Source organism: Macrosteles quadrilineatus, unplaced genomic scaffold, assembly GCF_028750875.1.
Source record: "Macrosteles quadrilineatus isolate MER2022 unplaced genomic scaffold, UCM_ALF_1.0 Scaffold_2__2_contigs__length_208266976, whole genome shotgun sequence".
Classification (NCBI taxonomy): domain Eukaryota; kingdom Metazoa; phylum Arthropoda; class Insecta; order Hemiptera; family Cicadellidae; genus Macrosteles; species Macrosteles quadrilineatus.
Genome location: NW_026542595.1, coordinates 186,342,408 through 186,363,026, shown reverse-complemented (window position 1 = coordinate 186,363,026; position 20,619 = coordinate 186,342,408). Strand labels below are relative to the sequence as shown.

Sequence of the window (20,619 nt, the reverse complement as noted above, 5' to 3'; positions counted from 1 at the left end):
TATAAATGGTTTTAAAGTTTCTGTCTTAGTAGGTCAATAGTGTTTTAATGTGTAGGTTACAGTAGGCCAATAGTGTTCCAATGTGTAGGTTACAGTAGGTCAATAGTGTTTCAATGTGTAGGTTACAGTAGGTCAATAGTGTTCCAATGTGTAGGTTACAGTAGGTCAATATGTTTCAATGTGTAGGTTACAGTAGGTCAATATTGTTTCAATGTGTAGGTTACAGTAGGTCAATATTGTTTCAATGTGTAGGCTACAGTAGGTCAATAGTGTTTCAATGTGTAGGTTACAGTAGGTCAATATTGTTTAAATGTGTAGGTTACAGTAGGTCAATATTGTTTCAATGTGTAGGCTACAGTAGGTCAATAGTGTTTCAATGTGTAGGTTACAGTAGGTCAATAGTGTTCCAATGTGTAGGTTACAGTAGGTCAATAGTGTTCCAATTGGTAGGTTACAGTAGGTCAATAGTGTTTCAATATGTAGGTTACAGTAGGTCAATAGTGTTTCAATGTGTAGGTTACAGTAGGTCAATAGTGTTCCAATGTGTAGGTTACAGTAGGTCAATAGTGTTTCAATATGTAGGTTACAGTAGGTCAATAGTGTTTCAATATGTAGGTTACAGTAGGTCAATAGTGTTTCAATGTGTAGGTTACAGTAGGTCAATAGTGTTCCAATGGTAGGTTACAGTAGGTCAATAGTGTTCCAATGTGTAGGTTACAGTAGGTCAATATTGTTTCAATGTGTAGGCTACAGTAGGTCAATAGTGTTTCAATGTGTAGGTTACAGTAGGTCAATAGTGTTCCAATGTGTAGGTTACAGTAGGTCAATAGTGTTCCAATGTGTAGGTTACAGTAGGTCAATAGTGTTCCAATTGGTAGGTTACAGTAGGTCAATAGTGTTTCAATGTGTAGTTACAGTAGTTCAATAGTGTTTCAATGTGTAGGTTACAGTAGGTCAATAGTGTTTCAATGTGTAGTTTACAGTAGGACAATACTGTTTCAATGTGTGGGCTACGTAGGTATAAATGGTTTAAGTTTCTGTCTTAGTAGGTCAATAGGGTTTCAATGTGTAGGTTACAGTAGGTCAATATTGTTTCAATGTGTACGTTACAGTAGGACACTAGTGTTTCAAAGTGTAGGTTTCTGTAAGACAGTATTGTTACAATATGTAGGTTACATTGGCTCTTATGTGTTTGTAGGTCAATAGTGTTTGAAAAAGTAGGTTACAGTAGGTCAATAATGTTTTGAAGTGTAGGTTTCTGTAAGTCAGTAGTGTATAGGTCATCACATTCGCCAGATCTCATCTCAAATCAGCAATGCAAATATACCAAGATAACCTCAGTATCCACTCAGTACTCAGTACCTCTCGTACCTCTACAACTCTGCTGATACTATCTAAAGGTGACTTTGATTCACCACTAGTTGACTAGGCAGTGTCGAAGGGAGTATTGTTCAACAGCCAGTTTATAAGATACTAATGTTACTTCAAATACTATAGTACAGACTTGTTACAGAATTTTTTTTCAAACAAATTGAGCTGTGCATCTTAATTTCATTACACAAATGCACCAACAAAATGTTGTAATCACTGGGATGTATTTACTTTACACTCAATTATTTTACACTTCTCTATTTTGGTTATAACATCGAAGGCATGTCAGTATTATGTCAGTCCATATTATACCAACCATAGTTAGTACTAGATAAGCTCGGTATTAATACAGCCCTTGAATGCTTCATTAGTCTCTGTCGTAATCTAGTGCGAATAAAAGCAATTCATGGAACATGAAGCATTTATTCTTTAAATTTTTTGTATTAGCTTTGGACACTCTCCAATTGTATGAAACTGCTACAAATATTTTGACCTAAATACTAAAGCATTTTGAGATTAAAAGAGCTAGATCTTCACCTCTTTAACATTTTATATTCCGAGATAGAACCGTTTATCCTCTTAAGAATAAATTTCGACAAGAAACACCATTTTTCAAACCTTCTTTTTTAATACTTTGAATAATTCAATGTCGTTTGCTGCAATTCATTAATTTAACGTTCGTCATTCATCGTTGTGAAATTGTTGTTTTCTCGAGAGTGTTTCTCTGATGTACAAAGGAACAGAACAATTAAGTTGAACCAGCAGAGGTTTGTCTTAATGGATGGAAGAGCTTAGTGCAGCCTTGGAGTGTTTTATGGACCCACATTGTACTGAGCCACTGAGGTGCTTTAATACTGTCTCTTGAAAAATGTGTTATTTTAGGAGAAAAACTACAAAGCATGAAGTTTTATTTAACTAATAAATGATCATTCTATTACTATTTATTTAAAATCAAAATTAAATTCGTAATGTGATTGGTAAAGGATTAAAGCAGTAGTTCAAGTACAAAATTTGGCTCAGTTAAATTAAATTTTGGTAATTTCGAAGATCATTCATCCGAATTTTGATGATTGTTACTGTAAGTATTTTGATGACTGGTTTCCTTATCTATTACCGGTACCTAATATTATACTCAAATGTCCCTCAAAGGGAGAGAATCCCTTAGCAAATCAATCAACTGTAGACAATTTTTAAGAATAATAGATTAACATAGCTGGATAACTGAGTGGATAGTGCTAGCTAAGTAATTGAAGTATGTTTTATCTATGTTATAACTTTGTCAGTTCAATCCTAATAAAAGTCAACTGGACCCAGCTGTCTTTCGGTCTGCTTTCAATAAAATAACATACCTAAGAATCAGTTGATCCTAGTCAGTAACAACGCTACACAGATCATCTAATTGATTCAAAATTTGTATGTCAATCATGTTCTCTTTTAATCATGCGACCTTAGTTTGTCCATGTCGAACAATCAGAACAACAAACTTTGAATTGTTGCTCTCGAAGAGGGTAGAACAATTTATATTGGTAATGGTCAAATAATAAAAACTTTAAATTGTTGTATTTATATTGGCAATAGTCAAATTAGATGACACTTCTAACTCACTGATAAAGTTTTAGCATTCATTAATACGGAAATTCGGTCTGTAAAAGAACGTAGCTTATGATCATACACGTTATGTTCACACAATATAAGTTTAAGCATGTCAATATTAGAACTTCAACGTTTGGAAACACTAGGCTCACAGCTGAATGAACAGCTGATGGAGGTTGGATTAAAATTCATTATATTCCTGGGTTTCGCTGATACCCAGTTATCAGACCGGTGCGTGACTAAGGTGAGTCAGATGTTTCGTAACGCTGATGCTTTGACCTCCACACCGTTACGATCACAAGACTTCACGCGACTTGGAAAACGGCCCCCGACTGGGCATCGAATTTGATTAAATTAATCTGCCGTTTGGCCGAATCTCTGATAGCCTTGTGTCGTTATTATTTAAAATACAAATGGTTAATGGTGATTATTTTAAATTGGGAACAACATTAAACATTTATTTTGATATCATTAACCAATAGATTCCAAAGATAGAGGAATTTTTCTACTTTCTTGAGTTTTACCCAAGCATGTTTAGGATGAAAATATTGTATAGGTAAAGCAAGGACCATGTCTATATAAATTGATGAGCAATTTATATTCCAATGAACACTTCTGTTCCTGCAATCCGACAAAATAGGTAAAATATTCTGCTTTGTTGAATGCTTATAAGAACATTTGCATAGCACGAACACTCCTGGATTTATTCCTTGAGAGCACTTTAACACTAGGAATGCAATAATAAATTTGCTGATGAGTTTAAAAAATGTAATTTGTATCTGGGACATGAGCGACTTTTTATTAATATATTTTTGTGTTTTACTACCCGACTATATACTAATAGCTGTAACAGCTGTTTTGACAAATCCATTTATGTATTTATAAAATAATGTTTACTTTCAGGCCAGTGACATAATTCGCTTATATTATGTTTATCATGCACACCGTGTCTGTTCTTGTACTCTTGAGATATGAATTAAATACCAAAGAATATATTTAGGTCACTTATTGTCCATCTGAGTCCCATACGAAAAAACTACCCATTTGATACATTAATTCACCCTAAACATTATTTATGGTAAACCCCTATTTGAGCATTTGAAAAAAGCGTGTGAATTTGATAAGTTGTCAATAGCCCTCTCTTATACCTACATTATGTACGATACTTTGTTAATCTATTTGAAAACTAATGGAAATCTTGCAACTGTCTTCGGACCATAATGTATGTATCTATAACTACAACTGAAGAGAATTAATGTAACGTTTAAATTACTCATTCCTCTAAGATCTAGTGTCCCGGGCAATATCAGTCTTCTAGCTTGTCCAGAGCTCTCAGACGCGACAGTCTCCCATCTAAATGATTAATGTACAACTGTCCCTGTGAAGTCTCAACACATCTCACATCTGGGTCACATATTGTCTTGTTTTTATCACAAAAGTAGAGAAATGTGCTGTATCCCATCATCTTGATGTGTTTCAAGATATTCAAAGAAAGTAATATAAAGAATTATGGATTTTAGTGGTTTTGCAATTTTATAATGCACTACGAATAACTTTCTTGTGAACAATTCCATCGTAGGACTACTGTATAGAGGTGAAAATATGTTGATTTACATTAGAGTCTTTTGATTTCCAATAAGTATCGAATGTGTTGTAAATAAACACACGATATTCAGTAAATTTCATTTAGACACCAACAATACTATTTCCAATAAAAATATGTGATTTTATTTCTATATCACAATCAATAGAAAATTTATGTTGGATTTATTACAAATTTAATCATTTTTAATAATTCTATCAAAGTTAACCTTCTTTATATCATAGTTTTCAATAACCTGACAATACATGACAGGCAGGTTTATGCTCTTTCCCAAATCCCATTAACTTCGCTCTTTTAAAAAGGAAACTCTAAAACGAGTCGTTTCCCCAATTTATCTCTCTACGATAAGTCAGTATGTCTTTCAGACGCGGAAAGTCGAAAAATAACTGTGTCTGCCAGTAGTTGAAAGGGTCTTTTCATTTCTCCCCTAACGGGTCATTTCTTCTCTATAAAACCAATTTACGGATCTGAGATTTTCCACCTTTGCCTTATTCTGTACCTAATCAGTGTATATCTGAAGCCCTGGTACCTAATACCTTTGAGTAAGGTCAGCTTAATTAATTAATTGAACTTTTTCCTTGAAAATATGGATCGATATTTCTTTTGTATGTGCATATTTAAGTATACTTTTTGCCATAAAAAGGTTTAGTACGGGTTCCGTGACTAAAAAAATCCAAAATCCTCGGACGAAAATAAAAGTCTGCCCGTACACGCACTTGTTTTAGAATATAGGATACGTAACTAATTCATTCACTGATTCACAAATGAATAAGTAAATATAATGTACACTTTAGAAAATATTATCGACTACACTTCATGAAGAGTCGTTCAATTCATTGAAACTGTCAATAAGGGTTAGTGTGGCCCTACAAGGCCAGTTTACTTACGTAAAAGCGAGTATAATTTTCTTGTGTAGGAATCACACGTTTTATTTTCTACATCTTAATGTTTCAGCGTCAACCAACACGCGTGTTTTTGTGGATTCACGGAATAAATCTCAAAACGGTCCCTGTGCAGTCTATCTTGCGATAGTTTCACTGACCGTATTTCTCCCAGACATGTGGGAGGACAGTTTACTTCCCGCTAAATTGGAAACGGGTCTCTGAGTGACTGCATGATCAAAACAGTGGGTTTTACCGCAAAAACAGATTCGCCTGTATGAGTTTGCTTATCTGGTACGGTTGTAATAGAGGTGAAAGATTGTTCTCTGCATTCAATGTGCGTTGTGCAAAGGTAGTTTTGACCGTGCATAAACTGTATGCTGAATAATCCTTATTCATCAAATTTATTGATACTGTTATCGTAACATTTAACCGGTTAAATGAATGTACATACTCATTGCGTAGGGTTTCCACCAAGGTTTCGTGAATCTCTGTGTGTTTGATTTGACAAAACACTTTACTTATAACACATAAATGTAGTCTCTTTAAACAATTAAAATACTTAAACACAGTTTTATAATAGTGTGGAAGTTTTTAGGGTGTTAGCCTAAAAAAATAAAACCTAATTTTTTACCATCTTCCACCTCCACTCCCTAACAGGATTTTCTTATATCTAGACCGTTAGCATCTCTTATATTTGACATAATTGTATTTTATCCAAAAGAGAGAGATTAATTTAAATAGCTACACGTGCTGGGAGAGGCTCAATGCGAGTTTTCTTGACTACGTCTGGTCCATATACAGGGATGTTTACTTAGATACAAGGCAATGGTTACTCTTCTTGTAACTGTACGAAGACCTGACTGGAACACCATAAAATTTAGTTTATTACCCAATTCTAACTCACAGGCTCGGCAAGGCCCATTGAGCGAAAGTGTTCAAGCCACGACCAAATACGGATTAACGAAATTCGGGACGAGTTTGTGGTTTCACCTGTGAAACGTGGTAGATGTTATCACAGATGTGCTACTGATAAGACAACATCGTCCATTCCAGCAGTGTGAAGATAAGACCTAACTAACCGCACGCACTGTTATTGCACATTGTACGTGCGGCCAATTAGGTGCGGTATGTAGGACAAGAGTCAAAAACATCTGGACCTAGTGCACTACCTTGGGGGAGACCAAGGATGTTAGTATGGCAAATGTGTGAATAGTGTGATGCAACAGTGGTAATTAGGATAACTTCAATGACTGCTACAACTAAATTTATAAATATTGAAAAAGAAAATAAACTTTAATATGTGGCATTTGTCACGTTCATTACACAAACTAAATGAGCAATTTCTTTCTTAAATTTTTTAGAACTTACATGTAAAACATGAATCATTTTAGTAAAACCAGAAGTAGGCCTAAACGTTATACTATTTGTATTGTCTAATAAATAACTAATAAGTTTATACTGTATCTTTACTTAAATCCATTATACTACGTGTTATATAGAAAAAACGTAAACCAAGTTACCAAAAGAAGCTTAAACACGTAAATGTAGGCTATATTGAAAGAAGTTAATAGTTCGTATTGTAAAAAAAAAACATATAAAGCTTTACTAGTGTTTAGGAAAAAAGGTTTCAAGCTTTTAGGAAACTAGATATTAGTATGATATGTATGCATCCACATCGGTAAGGTCAATGAAATTTAACTAACGTAGTAATGATAGTATTTTCCCTTAGTTATTAGTTGTTTGTGATACAGATAAATATGAAAAATAAAATCACATGGGATGAACACAGTTTTCATTGTTGTTTCAGCGCTCTAGTATGCCTAAAGAGACCAATTTTGATCCCCTAACCCTTTCCATTTCATATAAAACTAAATCGTAAACTTAATTGTGTAATTATACAACATCGTCATAATTAAACTCGACGACGCAAGCTGATTTTATCATTCAATTTTTTTCAGATTAAATTGGACCTCGGTAAAAACAGAAGGATTTCCCGTGTTAATGAGCCAGACAGGACCAGACCAGGATGACTTGAGTGTGTTTTATAGACCACACATGGCGGGAACCACTTAAGCTATCTTACTCTACTTCCGTCTGCGTTGCTTCATCCAGTGACATCGAGAATGGAGGGGTGAAAGTTTATGGAGGCAATTTGGGAAATAATAAATTGTATAAATTGGACCCGTGTTTGTGTAGCGTATTTTTTGGACGTAAGGCACACGCTGAATATTTGAGAGGGTGATTTGAAATTAAGGGGTTAATGAAGTTTGGATATATTTTGTGACACTTGTTTCTAATTGATAAACTATCTTGGATTATTTACTTTTTAAATAGCTAGCAGGTAAGTTAAGACTGTTTTATCATACATTATTTACTACTACAATATTTAACTGTATGAATCCTATACATAATTTCCTGTAGAGGATTATAACAAAACACATCCTATATAGCCTAGATTATTATTCAATAAATCGTCGAAGGATGTCATCGATACTTAGCAGTTAAAAACGATTCAATAATAATACAAATGTTAAGATCTAAAATACACGGGTAATAATAGCATGCATTTCCTGTACAGCCTGTTCCATAACAACCTGTTCAGATTACATATTCATTTTAAATAATTTAAAGGACATGACCATCTAAGGATCCTTAAATGATACAGGTGTTAAGTTGTAGGCAGAAAACACAACTGTAAAATACTTTACTTCCTAAAATTATGTTTTGCTGCTTCTTTCATTGAAAATTTGAGTTGTGCTGCAGTTCTGAAGTTTTCTAAATATCTGTTTGGGTTTATTTAGGTTGGCTATTGAATGTCCATCGTGACAGCCCAATTGCAGCAGATAATAATTAAATTTTCTTTTATTCTACCAAATTTATTTATGAATAGTATAATCTGCTTGGAACCTATACAACATACAATATATATCAATAAAAATAAATAATTATTAAATGTTTTTAAATTTACGTTTAAAATTTATATTTGTACACGATTATTTTCAAATATTTGTGTGTATGTATGCACGAAATCTCCAATTTGAACATTAATTTAAAGAAATAATCCAAATCGGACAGTCATGTTTGTCCATAAACAGATTTCAAAACAAAACCTCCCCTCCCCAAACACCCATTTATCGGCATTAGCATGTAATGCCCAAGTGTTTATCTCATGCACACACACACTATTGTTGAACTAACGATTGGATTTGCGATTTTAGCTAGAGCGCGAAATCGGTTATTTTATGTTTTGCAAACATTGAAATGTTTGTAATAAAATGTTATGGTCAGTGCAAATATACGTTACGTTTTGGTACAACAACGTAGAATCCATGGGTTGTTACTGTTAATGGAAAGAAAATTATTGTTTAGAATACCAAAGAGCACTGTATAGCTCTTGCCGTGTATAATTATCTCTATTAATGTGTAAGTTTGTACTGTAATCGATATATTTGTTTTAAATCATGTATAATGCATGTAATGATTTATTGATATCTTCATGCCAGATACACCAGAAAGCTGTAAAATTATACTTTAGCTATACGAAAAATTTTTTTATAAATTAAAACTACAGTATTTTATTTGAGCAAACAGGAAACTTAAATAAATTATTTTTTTTATTCGAAAGTTTTTATTGAATGTCTCATGTGGTGCGAAAACTCCTAAAAACTTGAACTCAAACTCACCATGTGATAAAATATTTTATTCGAGTTTCTTACTACTCTGAAGTGATATATTGCGAAAATGGGACTTATCGCTTAATAGATAGCGGGAAAGACAAAATAATAGCTGAAAAACAGCCATATATCACTTATCCGGCTCAGGATTAAACTTGACTGGAAAAACATTGCTAAGTTTGTATCAACATTTGGAAAGATATCAAGACATATATTATGGATGTTGACATGCAGGCCGTTGTATTTGTTTTGTTAATGCCTAAAGCAATAACAGGGGTTTTTAAGGAATATTGGATATTTTATGGTGTTTAATAGATAAAAGTACTTATTTACCGTTATATATACACGGATATTGTTTTATTCAGTTGACAAAGTGTTATTTACTGTAATTATGTATAAAGTGCGTAAATAGTATCTGTATTTAAGAAAATGTGAAACTAATAAATAAATCCAGCTTCAGGTAAACATATAACAATAAACTTTTACCGCATATTGAATACATAGACTCTAAACATACACAAACACAATACTGTACTAAATAAAAATAGTATTATTTTCACTGTTTAGAATGACAGAGGTGATAATTTTCACACTGAACAGTGATAGCCTGGTTGAAAATAAGATAAGCTACTATCGAAAAAGTTCAATGTAACGATTATATTATGAGTTAATTTCTAAGTTTAAAAGTAGTCATGTGACGAAACCATTTAAGAAGAAAACTCCACGTGTTTTAAATAAATTAATGTTATTTCACATTGGTTGTGTTGTTTTCTATTTTCTTTATTACATATGGCTTGACGTCAAACATTATTTTACATAATACAAAATGGACGAGTGGTCAAAATACCAGGTAAGAATATTGCGATGTTTCACAAATAAAGACGAGAACTTAGGACTATAGTCCTAACTACTATACTACACTATACTATACTATCTCCTACTTACGTAGCTTTTGTACAGTTAACAAACAAAATTGCTCTTAAATATGTGTGGATATAGCAAGGGATCGTAGGACCTTTTATTTGGTTCAGTAACTGCACTGAGTTTTGCATTGACTCTGGCCAGCTAAACTTTTAAGATTTAGAGCCTATTTATGTGTGGTTGAGTACTTTAAAGCTTAAAAAAATTTTCTCCCTCTTTCATAAAGAAATTTGACTACGTCTTCAATATTCATTGTTTGCAATACAAGAGGATGTGAAACACAAAAGATAATATTTTGGGTGAAAATATTTAGTTATGAACTTGGTACTCAAAAAACAAACGTTTAACTTAACTTATCCATTAGAATGATAGTTCTACTAGGAAATATGTTTGCATTTGTTTGGACAACTACCCAAAATATCCTCTCCTAAAAGACACATTTTGCAAAATGTATACGTTGAAAATAATTAAATTAGTTAATAGATTTATAATTACAATACAAAGTTACCTAAAAAGTCAAAGTCTAAGTCCTTTATTAAGCCAGATTAACAATACATTGCATTGGCCAAGTCAAGAAATTACATTTAAACATAGTGGTGATCGATTTCGATTGGACACTCCAATCATCATCAGCCCCAATAGGTGGATCTCTAATAAATACGTATATACAAATTGTTTGGTTGTGACACACAACCCCTTGTGATGGTTTTAACCTCTAAACATATACAGTAAATTGTCTTTGACACATAACTGCCGTTCTTAAACGTGCAGATGAGTATAATTAATTGTGGGTTCCTTTCAAGAAGTGGGCCGACACAAGTTTAATATGCCCTGTGCAAGTTTGGTTATTTTAGGTCATACTAGGCTAGGCTAGAGTAGTTTACGTTAGGTTAGGTTAGGCCAGGATAGGTTAGGTTAGGTCAGCTCAGGCTGGGTTGGACTAAGTTAGGTTAGATTAGCTTTGTTTGTGAAATCTTGGTGGCCCTCTTTACAGAAATACCCCAATTAAGCTACTGCAACACCTTTTAAACTGATCTCAAAGTACGATATTTTCAGATGCAATACAATGAAAACGGCCAAAGAAAGGCTGGCAGAGAGTGGAACAGTCCTCACATGAACATCATTACCTTGAACGCATGGAAAGGTCCTGAACGTTTAGTACCCTACCCTTTCACTAAGAAGCCGTACCACGTGTTCCACATGAGCACATTCACAGATGTATGCCGCACGCCGTATGAGTGCGAAATGGTTCTACAAGCGTTCAAAACCCGCAACGAATCTAAGAAGAAAGCCGACTTGAGGTTCAAGTAAATATACACGTAACTCGTAGTAAGATCAAGATTGTAGATCATTTGTAGGTTAGGAACACTAGGATTTAAGGCCTATATTTTTTAGAAGGCCATACATTAATAGGCTTTCTAAACAGATAGTAAGAAGTGTGTGCTGCCAAAGATATTAGGTTCAGCTGGTTATCATATAATATTATGTACATATTACTCACATGGATTTTTGAACGGAACACTTAGGCTAAGTATTGAAATATACTATTTTTTATCAGTGATAGAAATTATAGTCAATAAGGCTTTTTTTATTTCTGAATGAATCATTTACTTGGATACAATGCAGTCCTTTTAAATGTTAGTGAAAAGAATAAATATTTAGGCTTAATTTGTCAAATGGTGCAGTATACATACCTTTAAGATATGTGACCCATTGGTTATGGGATTAATAATGTACTATTAGTTTTATTATAGGTGGTGACTTGAACGTATACGAAGCCCGAGGTTTCCACTCTCAGCCCCTACTGCCTTTGCATTATCATAGCAGCTTCGTCAAAGTAGCAATACTTATTGGATACGTCGGCAGATTTGATAGTAAGCAAAATATAATCTATAGTTTTAACCAAGCAACATACTGAAGCGAGACAATACTTTATAGACGAGGTACTTTAGGTTGGTTGGTTTCCACTTCAAGGCCTTAACCAAATTATATCTAGAAATTCAAACTAGATAGGACCAGGACCTATTTCAGTAGTACACACTTATTAAACTCCGTATTTTTCATTAATAATCCATTTTGTATTTTTTTCAGTCACATTCCGTTCTTTTTTCACCGTGACTTTTAATTTGCTGTATTATCCTAAATGTTGAACATATACTTTTAAATTCAATCGTTGTAGTTTGGTAGTACTACAATTTTAGCCTGACTGTTTATCAATTTAAATGTTATTTATGTTAGAATATATGTAAATTTTTTTTTCGTTGCTTAAAAAAATCTTGCTTGTGCTTAAATCTAAAAAAGTAGCAATTTAAATTTGTTTTGATTTTGTACAACCTAGCTTAGTTGCTGATTTGTTATCGACGTATTGAATCGTTTAAATATTTTTGATTCTAACTGTAACAGCCTCAAATAAATCGCTAAAAAGTACTCCAAGAATAGGTGCAGTTTTGTTTTATATTTTAGGAACCATTCATATAAGGCATATATGCGACATTCCAAAACTAAGTTACATAGCGTAGTTACTATTATAAATGTATATAGCTGTTATTATAACCCAATAGCTATGACAACTGAAATTTTAACTCTATTTTTTAGATAATACTGTCCCCCAAAACATGTGGAATCTGGGATGCCACTTTGCCTATTATGCTGCCAAAAACAGATTCCTGATGACCGAACACAAACACCATCGCATATTCGACAGACCACCACTCTCCAGCTACGGTAACATAAGACAGTTTGGAGACAGAGCCAATACATTCAATGCCCCTCCAGAATCTGAGGAAGAGTACTTTTAGGAATTAATCTTATTACAATCAAGCACAAATACGAATGTATTTTTATCAAATAATAAACTTGTATTATTAAAATTTACAGTTTGTCAAGAATTTTTAAACGAATTATAAGTTATCGTACTTATTTAATGTTGTACGTTGTACTTGTAAATCCAAGTGGTTTATTGAATTGACAGTGAAGTAATAAAACAGTAAAAGGTGTCATGACAGTTTTATCGTTTCTCCAATCCCTCATATTGCTCTTTAATCTGTGTGAATATACTCAAAGTAGTATAAAATAGTCAACGTTTAAACAAATTTAAACAAAGGTATTGAATAAGAAATCATTAATTTCCCAGTTATTCTTTGTCCAAATTAATCTTAAAAAAATATTGTTGAAATCTCTTTAAACTGTCATCATTGTTTTAATATCTTTCAATGTTGGTTAAATTAACGGTTTCAAAAAAATGTTGTCTTCAAGTTTCAAAGATTACAGCTATTGTGTAACGGTTTAGTTTTATAATCTCTTTTTACAAAAATATCGCGATCAGTAAGATAAATATCTTTGCAGAATCTCAACGCTGTAGCTCAAACCGTATAAGAGTTATACATGTTTTTAACACATATTATAGACTCTCTCATTGGTAGTGTACAGACTCTAACCGACACGAGATATGATTAATGTGTATGTAAACTCTTTTAATCAATTTGAGCAAAGGAATCGCTAAGTATATTATCCCCACCTTTTCAACACCCTATACAATTTAATACATTTAATCCGTCCTTCTTATCCTATTTACGATTAAGAGTGTCATAAAAATGTTTATGATTTACCAAAGTATTAAATGGTATCTAAAAAGGTTATTTCCTTTAGGTCATCGTCCCCCCCCCCAGCGTTATATTTATTTTAAAGGGTCACTTTCAAAAATCGAGTTATGATGACCAACTTTCTTTATGGCGGCTTTGATAATCAAACAGCTGAACCTTTCGGTTTCATGTCTAACCATTTCGTCATAAGTATACGCGATTTAATTATTTTTTGTCATTTTGCATTATTAAAACTTAAATGACGAAAATCAATAAGGTAGTTGATAGGCAGCGGGGACAATTAAACAAGCACATATTACAATATACAGTATAAGGATACTGTATTTAATGTGCATTTATGTTTTGGGTAAGGTGAACATTTGTTTTTACGTCATAGGGACGTAAAAACCTGCTCGGCTCTCAGTTAGGTTTTTGACCCCGCATCCTGTTATAGCAAATTTTCGCTCCTTAAAAAAATGTTTAATACTATACGTAGCTTTTGGCTTCCAATAAACGTTTGTAAAACGGCTAAAAACATCAGTAGTGTGAGTGTGGTGAAATATTTGAAACATATAAATTTTTTATTAAGATGTATAAGTAAAGTTAGCAAAGTAACAGTAAAGTATATTGTGCTTAAAATGATTACAGGATTGCATTCGTTAATTATCCCTCCTAAAAACTGTAATATATCTTTCAAACCTTCCTCGTTCTTGGTCTTAAATTCCATGCAGTACCGTATTGGTCTTATGCTACTTGATCATCATCTTTGCCTTGGGTATCTTCATGGGTCTGCGGGAGCATTTTCACTCCTTACCCTAATCGGTGGATCAGGACTTAAGAGGCAGGCCTACACTCCCTTCCCTAGTTTCTGTTTCACCCTAGATTATTCATAGTACAGCAACCACAGTTAGTTTGTAAACTAGAAACGAAACAAATGATAAATATTTTTAACATACTACTTTTATTATGATTTTAACGTGTTTGAGACGGGAACATTATTCGTTATGTTGTAGATATAAACAATCATCAAATTTAATTTATTGTAAATTTGTAGTTTCATTCATCTAATAACTTCATCTGAAACGATCAAAATACCTTGAAAGGTAAAATGGTCTTGTATTTTTTGTCTTTCATTGCAAAAATGTTGGGACCTTGAAATGCGCAGTTTTTGCTCGGGTCTCATAATTCTTTATTAGCCTATTACAAATACCATAGCAGCATTAGAGTGGGTGAATACAAAATACTCACAAAGACTTCTGCCTGAGCGTGATTTCAACCTACTACTATTTCAGTTGACTAGCTACCAACTACAGATGTGACACTGTGCTGTGAGAGGTTTCTCTGATATATTAGCTGTTGTTCGTGATGTTGATGTTATCCGTGGACAACACTTACACTTTGCTTCATTTACATAAAGAGGATGTCATTTCACTCTTATCTTGCTAGAGATGTTCCGCGACTTCAGGTCTGGGGGATGAGAAATGTTCGTTAATGAGATTCTGGTTTGTACACCGTTGTTCAGCAAATAGAAAACAATGTCTTGAGTACAAGTTGGTTGTAGATTGTCACCTAAAAAATTAAAAATTCTTCTACATGTAGATCTGAATAGTAAAATGTCTAAATGAATGAGCGGAAATTATAAATTTATGAATATTGTTCTTCCTGCAGAAATACCTGCAGATTCTGCAAATCTTTATTTTTTAAGCATTATATTTTGTTTTAAAGTCGAAATAGCTTGTAAATCAACAGCCAAACAAACACAACTGAGTTGAAAGGGTTTTCGCATTTACAGCAAAGAATCATTCGATAATGCCAAGCAAATGGCTCCTCCATTGTTCCTTTCATTGGTGAGCTAAAGCATAGAGGTTAAGCTAAAAAGATTCGATGAACCGGTGGATATGTAGTTGCTAAAAAGTAATATTAACGGATACAAGTTTAGCAAAGTTTTAGGTAACAATCAACGACCATTTCTAAGGACCTCCTTGGCCTTTAAGACTGAAACTACATATGGCCTTAGCTATTCGCTAAAATTGAAAACCTTAACTTAGCATTGCCCTGTTAACAACGTACTGCACCGATGAAAACTCCCATTTACTGAGTTGCTAGTATTGAGACACAACATGTATACAATGCTGTGACTGTTTCCTTGTATAAACACGGAGAATAAATCGTCCTGCAGACAGTAGAAGCAGTGAAGTGAGTTGTAAGGATGGCAGGATTTATGTCCTGTACAGATAATCCTGTCGCCGCTCCTCCTATCAGACAGGACCTAGAGATCGCATTGAGGGAGTCTCTACTGAAATAGACTCCACAGCCTTATTTGTTACACAATAAAACTTTTTGTTCAATAGTTATCCATTTATGGACTTCCCTTTGCTGTTTTACCAGGATAATTAGGTGTACCTATGTTAATACCTGACTTGAAGTAATGTGACAAACAATTCCGGGTCCGTGTCCAACAGAGTAGAGGGGTTTTTTTCGTGAGTAGTCTGTGATAGATTCAGGAGTCTCACACTACAAGTTGGCTACCTGTGTGCGTAAAAGCATTTTCCCTCCTCTCCCTTAAAAAGAAACCTATGTTAACAATTTAAAATTCAGTTGGTGTACTAATAACATTGGAAGTGACTTAGTGAGAGGTCTAAATTCGGCTTTCGATTTGTAATAAAATTTTACTATAGGGAACTTGAATGATCAATGCAAGATAGGGTACATGTTACTTTAGATTAAAACATAGAGTTCCCTGTCACAAACTATAAAATACATAGCATGTTAATTGCGTGTTCTTGGAAGTAAGCGCTAATGTTTGGTATTGCTCGATTGAGTTGGGGTTTTCATGGCATATAGTTTTTTACATTAGTAATCATTAGGATTTAAATCAAAATTATTTGTACCGCTTGATCAAATGCAATTCCTGCCAATCACCAACGGATCTTTATTATGTGGGTGATAACCATGTTGTTCGGAATCCACCTTAATTGGTTCATCTAACTACAAATCAATTATAGGTATCTGATATATATATATTGTAAACTCCTTTTTAAAGTCATTTGGTATTCTAATCTCTTCAGCCATAGTTATGAATTCATTATGATGTAAAATAAATCCAACTCCGTTTTGAGTCCAACCAATACAGTAAAACATTGACAAGAAGAAATCTAGAACCAAAGTTACCTAACGTTTTGGAACATCATGTTAACAATACCTCATATAATTTATCAATGGGTCTTCCATCAGTTACTGCTGGCATCGTATATTTCCTGCTGTCATCAAGATAATCAGAGATGTCGGTGGACATATGATCAGGTCATCTGCCGCCTGTCGATACAGGATCATAAATCCTTAAAGTGAGTCATACTGCAAGACGTAGAGGGAAGGCTTGTCAACTTTGATATATATCTTGGTTTACTGATATAAGTTGTATTTGGAGGGTTTCTATAGTACTTTAATTTAAAGTACAGTAATCTTGGTATCCATAATGGTTTTGGAAATAATAAGAGTCGGGTTTGATATTTAGGTGATTGTATACGAAACTCGATATTCATTGCTTTAATATTTTGGAATTTCAAATACACTTCAAATGCCACTCAGCTAGTTAACTTCAAGACATGTAACTAGGGTATTTAAGTTTAAAAGTAGAAAAGTAGTATTCAAGCTTTAAGAAAGATTGCTTAGACGATCAGCTTCAGCTCAACTTGATTAGGAAAATAATTTACACTACTTTCTATTTTTACATCCTTTTACTCTATAGTTTGACGGCTTGAAACAATTTACCATGATAGAACAAGTTTGTTTTTATTCCAGGCTAATAAAATTTTCATTTTCATTTTAATTTGGGAGAAATGTTAGCCCAAATTAAATTAACCATTGTAAGCTACCAAAATTATTATGAACCTTCTTGTTTACAGGTAAAATATTTGATTATATGTTAACTTGTTATAGTAGTATATAGATGTTTTCAACTATCTGAATTTCTATACACTAATGCCTACACAACACCTGTTCCGAGCGAGCTTTGCATGTGAAACTGCCTTGCAACATCCGTGAATACATTGGACGCTTCACAGGAGATGGGATGTTGATTATTAATGTTTCCTGAACATCAACACCTGAACCAGACAGATCTGCAATACAACCGATACATTAGCACTTGGGATATCGTTATTCAACAATCTAGAACAAGGTGCAACATTATCGAGTTTTCTCGAGAGTATTGTCATCGATCTTCGTCATAAATTCATGAAAATATATTTTTAAATTTGTAACACTTATAACTGTGCAAGTTAGGTATAAAGCGAAGCGTTAATTTCAGGAATATTTTTTATTCTGAGGAATTTTAATTATACCCGAAGAAAGAATTTCCAGAATAATTATGTCTCGTGAAAAGTTGCAACTCATTATCTTCGCCGTTAATCTGTTGTTTAATGGCTTCCTTAACCTTTACTTTTTCATTACAACTTCGCTACGTTTAATCTTAAGGATATTTAAAAATATTTTCCAAACGTTGATTTTATTTTGGGATGTTGGTAACGGTGGCTGATATATTTCAGCTGCAATCAATTGTTGTAAATGCATTAGTAATCGTAGTTTGGACTTAGGTTTGTATACAACTACTGAATAATTGCCAGTTAATTAATAATATACTTGGGTATTTTGCAAAGCTTTATTATGTAATTCAAACAATGTAACTAAACAATCCACTATAGACTGTTTTAGAACATAATGGTTTTAATGCCATTCTGAACAAAGCTGAAGAAGAACTAAATACATTTTATTTGGGTTTTTCTACTTTTGCCCATTCATACCTGTTGTTTTTTATATAATTTGCCTTCAACAACTTTAAACAACTTTGAGTTATTACTACTATTGTATGGTTGTTAGAATTTTGTGATCTAATGTTATTAATATGAGTTCTTTTAAATAAAACGCTTATCTTGTTTTCTTTTTAAGTTTATATTTTATTGGTCATTCTAGAATCTATATTGTAAGTTCTTCGTCTAGACATAGAACGCAAAATATTGTGTTATTTATTATTGTAAATTAAAATGGTTGCCCGTCAACAAAGAATAAAGACTGAACAAAGTAACGCGTTTTATTAGCCAGTAAAAAAAAAAAAAAAAAAAAAAAAAAAAAAAAAAACAGAGTTTGGAACAAGATATAGTGACCAAACCTTACAAATCTCTTTGGCAACATAACCCAACAACACCAAAAACGTAACCTAGACACCTTTGATTGTGTCGAGAGTGATGCTAGAATGATAACTCTTGGTAATTTGGCTAGAGGAAGATATCTTCCCGAGGATGAACTAATTGGGAAGCTACAGATATTCATTGGACGCCTTAACTTGTAAGGTCAACAAGAAAACAATTGTCTGGGGTGCGCAGTAATTCGATTTTCGGATGAAATGCTTTAAGGTCTCGGCCTGTCCCTGTTAGATACGATAAGAACCTAGAAACCGTTGGCAACCTTACCTACCAGTTCCACTAAGGCACCGTAGACCTTACCCAGTGACCTATATAGCCAATGGTACGTCTGTAGGAATGTGATAGCGGCCTACGTGAGAGTGTGTACGCCCTGACATTTAGGCTCCGACCATTATTTCAAGTTTGCTGTGTTGTTAATAACCGCGTTATGACCAACAGATCGCCGACCCTCGTGCGATGACCACGACTCGCGTTATTTGCGACCACAACCATCGGACAAGGGAATAAGAATTACGACGCCTCTGGCTGTTGAGTAAATCCCATTGAAACTCTCCAGAAACGTGTAATTGTGTTTTACATTGCATAGTAGTTGCCTTGCGGGCGTTTCCACCGTTGAATGAAGTTTTTGTTAAGTGAAAATTAAGTTGTGTGCTAAAGAAATAATTGGATTTCGTGAAAGGTTATTAATTATAAATGATAAATATAACAATATCATGCAACATGCTAAAGTATAATCTTTTATTTTTAAGTTTGGCATTTATCGAAGCCAATGGCATTTTTAAAAATATTTTCGAAAGGGAGCGGTCCACACCCTAGTCTTGTTAATAAATAAAAACCTTTGTTAGGTAGCGACTAATTATTAATGAATAGTTCAATGACAAATGGCATCTCGATCTGGTAACAATCTAGTTTGGAACTTAACCAGCGACCTTCAGAAGTGAAGGCGTGCACATTAACCACTTGACTAACCAGACTTCATTGTCAGCTCAATTTGTTAAGGAGTCATTGCAGTTTTGATGTTTTATGCATGTTTTCTAATTTTGTTCAGTTACGTTTCATTTGGAATTATACTTTTGACTACGTAAATACTTTTTTCTTGCAGCTACCAAAGTATAAATATTGAACTCACATATTTGGATATTGTTGAGAATTCATTAAAAAGGATCAGCGATTAGAAGATTTTTTATAATGATTTTATAGTTTTAAAATTGTTTTCAAGCACTGTCCGTATCAATTGTTTGGGTAATCTGAATTGGCAAGCTACAAAAACAAACAAAAAGGTGGAAATTCTTCATCACATTATGATTTTTTTAGCCTATATAAGTGATGTATATTTACAATTCTTACGGTTTTCTGTGCAATTAATTAAACGTTTTCATATTTGTTCCATGAATGCAAGTAACCAAAAATATGTTACACTCCTTGTTTGGTGTTCATTGTGATCTAGGTTACTAAATCAAAGGAGGAGTCGGGAGGTCGAGTGGGTTGTCCAAGTCGTATATCAACTGTATGAACCTCGGACTTGTCAAGGGACAATACACATACCCTGAGTGGGAACTGAGGAAATATCTTACAAATGTCACCCTGCCAGTCCCTTGTCCACCGGTTACTGTCTTGTAGTATGCTAATTCCCTTTACTGCCGAAGCCATATGGCCCCAGAGTCACTTTAGGAAGTGGGACAGTTGAAGAATCGTTTTACTTTGTTTATGTGTGTAATTTGATTAATTTTTTTTAACCGGTACTTTTACATGCAACCAACACTGGCCCACTCAGCAAAAAAAACCTCGGAA

The 20,619-nt window shown here is 33.6% G+C and overlaps 1 protein-coding gene across 2 annotated transcripts; it reads left to right on the top strand.

Moving 5' to 3' along the window:
* The first annotated feature begins 9,827 nt into the window (after positions 1 to 9,827).
* Positions 9,828 to 12,865, top strand: LOC128988172 (uncharacterized). 2 transcript variants are annotated; one of them, XM_054409407.1, is made up of 4 exons: positions 9,828 to 9,975; positions 11,103 to 11,353; positions 11,790 to 11,920; positions 12,642 to 12,865. In XM_054409407.1, exons 1-4 carry the CDS (start codon positions 9,952 to 9,954, stop codon positions 12,842 to 12,844), a joined length of 609 nt encoding a protein of 202 aa, XP_054265382.1. In that variant the 5' UTR covers positions 9,828 to 9,951; the 3' UTR covers positions 12,845 to 12,865. The 2 variants fall into 2 exon arrangements, with proteins under 2 accessions (XP_054265382.1, XP_054265383.1); XM_054409408.1 differs by lacking the exon at positions 11,790 to 11,920.
* The last annotated feature ends 7,754 nt before the right edge of the window (positions 12,866 to 20,619 follow it).